This window comes from Egretta garzetta, unplaced genomic scaffold (genome assembly GCF_000687185.1).
Source record: "Egretta garzetta isolate BGI_Z169 unplaced genomic scaffold, ASM68718v1 scaffold551, whole genome shotgun sequence".
In the NCBI taxonomy this organism is placed as follows: Eukaryota; Metazoa; Chordata; class Aves; order Pelecaniformes; family Ardeidae; genus Egretta; species Egretta garzetta.
The window spans coordinates 489,296-496,103 of NW_009258493.1; the positions used below are offsets into that span (position 1 = coordinate 489,296).

The 6,808-nt window shown below is 55.6% G+C and overlaps 1 protein-coding gene across 1 annotated transcript in view; it reads left to right on the plus strand.

Moving 5' to 3' along the window:
- Window positions 1-101: 101 nt before the first annotated feature.
- Window positions 102-6,808, plus strand: part of KIF18B (kinesin family member 18B) — a 10,907-nt gene continuing 4,200 nt past the window's right edge. Inside the window, 8 exon segments of the mRNA XM_035901195.1 lie at window positions 102-485; window positions 2,493-2,650; window positions 3,119-3,223; window positions 3,490-3,600; window positions 5,079-5,276; window positions 5,486-5,662; window positions 6,050-6,124; window positions 6,244-6,356. Of these exon segments, the coding sequence (XP_035757088.1) occupies window positions 170-485; window positions 2,493-2,650; window positions 3,119-3,223; window positions 3,490-3,600; window positions 5,079-5,276; window positions 5,486-5,662; window positions 6,050-6,124; window positions 6,244-6,356 (1,253 nt within the window). The 5' untranslated portion in view covers window positions 102-169.

Sequence of the window (6,808 nt, forward strand, 5' to 3'; positions counted from 1 at the left end):
GGGGGGGGGGGGCCCCCTTCCCCAGCCTCAGGCTCCCCTCTCACTGTTTCACCCTCCCGGCTGATCCATTTTCCTCCACCCAGAGTGCGTGAGGCCCTCAGGACGTTTGAGCCCAGAGCTGTGTCCTCTAGTCAGCACCGTGTCCCCAACCCAGCTCCCCCCTGTTGCCATGGTGCTGGGCCCCCCGCCTGAGGAGGGCACCGTGGCCGTCATGGTGCGTGTGCGGCCCCCCGCTCCCTGTGAGCGAGAGCGGGCTGTGCACCCTGTCCTGCACGTTGTCGACCAGCACATCCTCGTCTTTGACCCTGAGGACCCCAGCGGCCCCCCCAGCAGTGTACTGCCCACCCGTGGGCCCAAGCACCATGGCAAGGACCTGAAGTTTGTCTTTGACTGGGTTTTTGGGGAGGGGGCCACGCAAGAGGAGGTGTTCCAGCACACCACCCGTGACCTGTTGGACAGCGTCCTCAATGGCTACAACTGCTCTGGTAAGACCTGGCGAGAGCCTTTGATGCCTGCAGGAGCTCCTGCCCCATCTGGTCCTCAACTGTGTGGGCTCAGCAGAGCTGTGGATTAATTCTGGAAGCCCCTGAGCAATTGGGGAGAGGGGGGACCCAACAGCAACACAAGAACAAATAGCCTTAAGCTTGGTGGCACTAATCTGGGGCAATTGCAAGTGTGGTCAGGATGGGGATGTTCCTGACATGGAAATGTTGTCTGATCTCGGCAGGTAAATGAGGGAAAGCAAAACATGCAGCGTTCTTATAGAATTATAGAGTGGTTAGGGTTGGAAGGGACTTTGGAAGATCATCCAGGCCATCCCCTGCCATGGTCAGGGACATTTCCCACTGGATCAGGTTGCTCAGAGCCCTGTCCAACCTGGCCTTGAATGCTTCCAATGATGGAGCAGCCACAATTTCTCTGGGCAACCTCTACCACCCTCATCATAAAACATTTCTTCCTTATGTCCCACCTAAAACTGCCCTCTGTCAGTTAAAAACTATTACCCACCAGGGGGAACCTCATTGGTTTTTCAGTACTTAAAGGGCAGCTACAGAGAGGATGGAGGCTCTCTTGTCATAAGGAGAAGGCAAGGGGTAACAGGTACTTGTTTCACTGGTAGAGGTTTCATCTCAGTGTAAGAAAGACATTTTTATGGTGAGAACATTCATTGGAACAGCATCCTTGGGGATGTAGTGGAGTCCCTGCAGCTGGAGGTGTGCAAGATGCGTCTGGGCAGGGCGTGAGATAATCTCATACAGGCTCCCTTTCCTGCGAAAGCTTGTACCAGATGATCTCTCCAGGTTCCTCCCAGCCTGGGCTGTTCTTTGGTTCTGCGATAACGGGGGCCACAACAGCGTTTGGTGCTTTAGGAGACGTGATGTAGAGGATGGAGGTGGGCGTTGGGGTAGAAAATGAGGCTGGGCAGGTGCTTCCCAGGCATTTTGAGGGATGAGGATCACTTGTTCTCTGCTCTCCTGGGGCAGGAAGGATGGGAAGAAATCAGGTGGATCTGTGACACAAGGGCACCTTGGTTTTGCCATCCCTTCCTATCCTGAATGGTTGTGATGGGCAGAACTTTGGGAGGATGCTGAGTTTTGGAGCGGGATCTGGGGTGAAGCAGGCACATCTTGGGGTGCTTTGGGGGCTGCTGTGACCCTCATGAGCATCTCCCAGGCTGGCAGTGCCATAAAGCTGGGTCTGGAAAGCTCTTCACTGGGTCTGAAAGCTCATTGCCTGATGCCACAGACCCTCGTGCCGTTCACAGGCTGTCAGCAGATGAGCAGCTTAACGAGCACATCCCTTCTGCAAGGCAGTCACTGAGCGGGAGACGACCGCTCTCCTGTCTAATCATGCGCTGGGCTGGGCAGTGGGACCGGAGGATGCTATTCCTGGCTCTCCAGCACGCTCTGCAAGCCGCTGAAGGCTGCCTCTGTCAGTGTGCCCACCTGGCAGGCATGTCTTGTGTCTCTATCTGCATAAAATAACTCCAGGATCCTGAAATGAGAGAGTCACGAAGCACCGAGTGCTGCTAATGGGGAAAAGGGCTGAGGCTCTCTAGATTAGTGTGTCCTGCTCTGATGGTGATGCTTCAAAGAGGGTGTTGAAAGATAGGTGGGGAAAAATGAGATGAATTACAAGGTCCGGAAGAAGAAACACCTTCTGGTAAGAGACAGGGTAATGGGGCTGCTCGGCTTGTTAAAGGGAAGGTTCAGGGGTGACTTGAGCATGGTCTTCAAGTGGGTGATGGTTTGGGGACTTGCTCTGTTTCTGTCTACTAAATTAGAGAGGCTGAAATAAGGAAAAAAAATTGCACTAAAGGATAGTGCAGCCAGCACACAGGATAATTAGCTTTGCCTCAGCTCCATGAAGCCTGCAAGCGACCCCTGCCACAGGGGTTGCTGTGGGAAACTCTCCTCTCCAGCAAGGAGCAGACTTTATGCTGCTTCTGTTAATTAATCATCGTTTCAACCATCTACCCTTTCTCCTCCCAGTGTTTGCCTATGGCGCGACGGGAGCAGGAAAAACCTACACCATGCTGGGCTCGGAGGAAAGCCCTGGCATCATGTACCTCACCATGGTGGAGCTGTACAAGAGGATCGAGGCCAGAAGGGAGGAGAAGAGCTGTGAGGTCCTGGTCTCCTACCAGGAGGTACACTGTGGCCGAGCCACGTCCCCTCCTGCCTTGAGGTCACCGTCACTAGGATTTGGGGTTGATCTGGACCCCGTAGTGCCATGCTTGGGGTACCTGCTGTGCTGCCAGCTGTGCCCAGTATCCTCAGGGCAGCCCGAGAGCCTAACTGGAAGCAAGCTCAGCCACCTGGTTCAGTGAACTGGTGCTGCTGGTTTCTTCTGTCTGGAATTGGGGAATTTTCTCTTCCTTGCTGTGGTCCTCACAGCAATTAGGGCTTCCTGGTTGAAAGGGCTTTAGAGAAGCAGTGGCACAGTGATTGCCAGTAAAGCCCTCCTGAGCACTGTCAGCTGCTCCCAGTGTAACAAGGTCGCGGAGGTGGTGTTGGGAGGGACACCAGGTTGTGTGTGACCCTGGGGTACAAAGCTCTTCTCCCTGCTCGCTGCTGGGGAACTGCACCTCAGCCTTACAACAAGTTCCCTGCTTCAGGTGTACAATGAACAGATTCACGACCTGCTGGAGCCCAAGGGCCCTCTGGCCATCCGGGAGGATCCCGAGAAAGGAGTCGTGGTTCAGGGTCTCTCCTTCCACCAGGTGGGTATAAAAATGGTCACAAGGTCTGGACAGCACTATGCCTACACCAGGTCTGAAAGCAGATGGGTGTCCTGGGGACATGGATGCATGTGAAGACACAGGGGTGCTGTCTATGGGGCTCCTGGCTGGCAGCAAACATGATCCTGAGCTGAAACAAGCCCCACAGAGCTGTGGGATCTCTTAGCCTGAGTCGCTGTGGCTGCTTGGTGTTGGGTTGTCTTGGTGCCTGCGTACAGGGTGCACTGACACCTCCCGTTCTCTCCCAGCCCACATCAGCAGAGCAGCTCCTGGAGATGTTGGCCAACGGCAACAAAAACCGGACGCAGCATCCCACTGATGCCAATGCCACCTCCTCCCGCTCGCACGCTGTCTTCCAGGTAAGGGCTGGTGGCTGTGATATCCCTCAGGATTTGTGCTGAAAAGGGGGCTAGGGAGCAAGCCCATGCTGGGACCAGCATTGTGGGATTTCTGCTGCTGCTTCTGGTGTGCCACGGTGAAAACCGGAGTGGTTGTGGCTCTGAAAAGACATACAGGGTTGGGCAGGCCACTGTCCTGTGCTGCAGCAGGACAGCATGTACTGGTCACTCTGGTGGCCACGTCCGCTGGACAGCCCTGTAGTCCCAGCTTGATGTTATGTCTCCCAGGGGCTGAAATTTTACTTTGTACTGTTGACTTTTGTTGACTTAGCATGTGGGAGCTGTACCTAAATCCTGGCCCAGAGTAAAGGAGGCCGATTATCACTGGTTTTTGCTTGTGCCTCGCCCCAGGTGCCATGGGCAGGCAGTCTCCTCTGTCATGTCCCCCTCAGTGCTGAGCCAGGAATTATGCTCCCCTGGGGGTCTGTAAATTTGCCCCTCCGGGTTCTCAGTGCTCTCCTATGCAAACCTACTGGTTGATTTCAATTCCAGCCAGGCCCTTCCCTGAATTAGCAGGGCTGTCACGGCTGTGTGGGGAGATGGACGGCTCTGACTTTAATTTCACTCTGAGTGGTGCCTTGCCTGTTACTGCTTGTGGGGGGGAAGTCCAGGTGTCTGGATGCTTTCCCAGCCAGCTTCCCAGCTGGGCTTGTCGGTGGGTACTGGATTCCTGCCTGCCGTGAATCCATTAGCTGTGCTGGAAATCTGCCATTCCCACTGCTGGCTCTGTCTCCCAGCAGGCAAACCATGTTCTGGTGAGGATGCAGGACCAGTTACTGGCCTCCAGTATCTCTGTGGCACCTCCAGGAGTTGCTCTGGGGGGGCTGAGGGTGTTGTAGGGCAGTGAGGGAAGTGTTTTCTTCTCCTTGGAGATCTTTAGGGATGCAGAGAGGAAGTTATGGAGCGATGCTGCCAGGTGAGTTGCTGTGGCTGTGTCCCTTCTTGTCCACACCAGCCAGGAACTGGGCTCGGCACTGAAAGCCCTGGCTGGATGCCTCCCTGGGGGTACTGTCAGATTGTATCTGGGGGCTTGCAGCCCCTGTTGGCGTCTGAGTTTGCTGGCAAAATCCACAGTTGGAGTCGGGGCTGGGGCTGCCACTGTGTGTGAGTGCTTCCTGGGTCACACCGGGGCTCTGGGTTGGTGTGTTGCCCTTTGGAGACCCGACCAGCTGTACCCCACTCACTCGCCAAGCATAGGAGATGCTGATTATTTTCTGTAGCTCTGTCACTTGTTGCATGAACCCTTCTGTGGATTTGCTACTAGTGTCACCGCCAAGCTTTTGGTGGCTTCTTGGCAAGCCAGGCTACTCTTTTCCCCCTGCTTGATCTCACAGCCTCTTCACCATCATTTTATAACATTGAAGCTGGTGATGCTGGCTCCAGCCAGCAACCCTGCGTGCCTTGTTGAGCTGTAACCTCACCAATCCCTGTCCTTGCAGATCTATGTGAAGCAGCAGGACCGTGTTGGTGGCCTCACTCGGGATCTGCAAGTGGCCAAGATGAGCTTGATTGACCTGGCAGGTTCAGAGCGAGCTTCAGTCACCAACACCAAGGGAGAGCGGCTCCGGGAGGGTGCCAACATCAACCGCTCACTGTTGGCCCTCATAAATGTCATCAACGCGCTGGCTGATGCCAAGGTAACACAGTGTGTGTGGCCCTGCTGGGCTCTGGCTCACCGGGGTGGGTGACTGTGAGGTCACTCAAGTGATGGTCGGTGAGGATGGCAGCCTGGGCTGGGCTCTGAGCGGTGCCGTGGGATGAGGGTGGCTGTCCCCTTGCGGCACAGGATTTGGAGCTGAGTGCCCAAGGGCCAAAAGCTGAGCAGACCCTTTACCTCTTGGCACAGAGCAAGAAAACCCACATCCCATACCGGGACAGCAAGCTCACGCGCTTGCTGAAGGACTCCATTGGTGGCAACTGCCGCACCATCATGATTGCTGCTGTGAGTCCCTCCACACTGGCCTATGAGGACACTTACAACACACTCAAGTACGCCAACCGGGCCAAGGAGATCAAGCTGTCGGTGAGGACCTTGCATTGCAGCAGCAATCTGCTGTGTGTTTGGGAGCTGCTGGGAATGGGTGGGAAGGAGCCTGGTGCATGGTGGGGTAGATTAGTGGGTGCCTCCTTTCTCCAGCTTGAGTTTTTCAGCTCTGGGGGTGCTGCTTTGGGCAGAAAGCAGCTGATGAAGCTGCAGACACTGTGTGCCTAGTCTTCTGTTAAAGCTCCTCAGCCCAGAGCCCAGAAAGGCTCGTGACTGGGACAGTGGGTCCCAGAGCACAGATCATGTCCACTGCAGCTGCCCTGGGGACCCTGGAGGAGTATGAGTAGCTGTGCTGCTCCAGCATCAGGAGATGGGTATGTGCTGCCCAGTGCTTCTTTAACCCCTTCCTTGTCTCTGTCTCTGCAGCTGAAGAGCAATGTGCTCAGCTTTGACTGCCATGTCAGTAAATACGCTGTGATCTGTGAGCAGCTGAAAGCAGAGGTGAGATGCTGGTGGGGATGGCAGGGCTCTGTCTTTAGCCGTGGTTTGCTTGGGATGCGGACCTCTGAGCTCCTGGGGGTCATGAAACCGTCTGAGCAACAGATGATCCTTCCTTGCAGGTGTCAGATCTGCGGGCGAAGCTTCGTGCCTATGAGGACGCTGCCCGGGAGGCAGAGAACCAGGAGCCGGCACCACTGGCTCCCCTCAGCTCGAGCCCAGGGGAGCTGCCCAGGTGAGGGAGGAGGGACATCTCCTGGTGTCCCCCATGTCAAGAGCCTGCAGGGTTTTAGTGCTGGTCAGAGCCTGGGTGTCTATCAGAAAGCAGATGAGCTGCTCTGCTGGTGTGCACCATCATCTCTCAGGGGTCCATACTGGGACCGGTGCTGTTTAATATATTCATCAATGACCAAGACAGCGAGATCGAGTGCACCCTCAGCAAGTTTGCAAATGACACCAAGCTGAGTGGTGCTGTTGACACACCAGAAGGATGGGATGTCATCCAAAGAGACCTGGACAAGCTGGAGAGTTGGGCCGGTGTGAACCTCATGAGGTCCAACAAGGCCAAGTGCAAGGTCCTGCCCCTGGGTCGGGGCAACCCCCGGTATCCATACAGGCTGGGGGAAGAAGGGATTGAGAGCAACCCTGCCCAGAGGGACTTGGGGGGACTGGTGGGTGGAAAGGTGG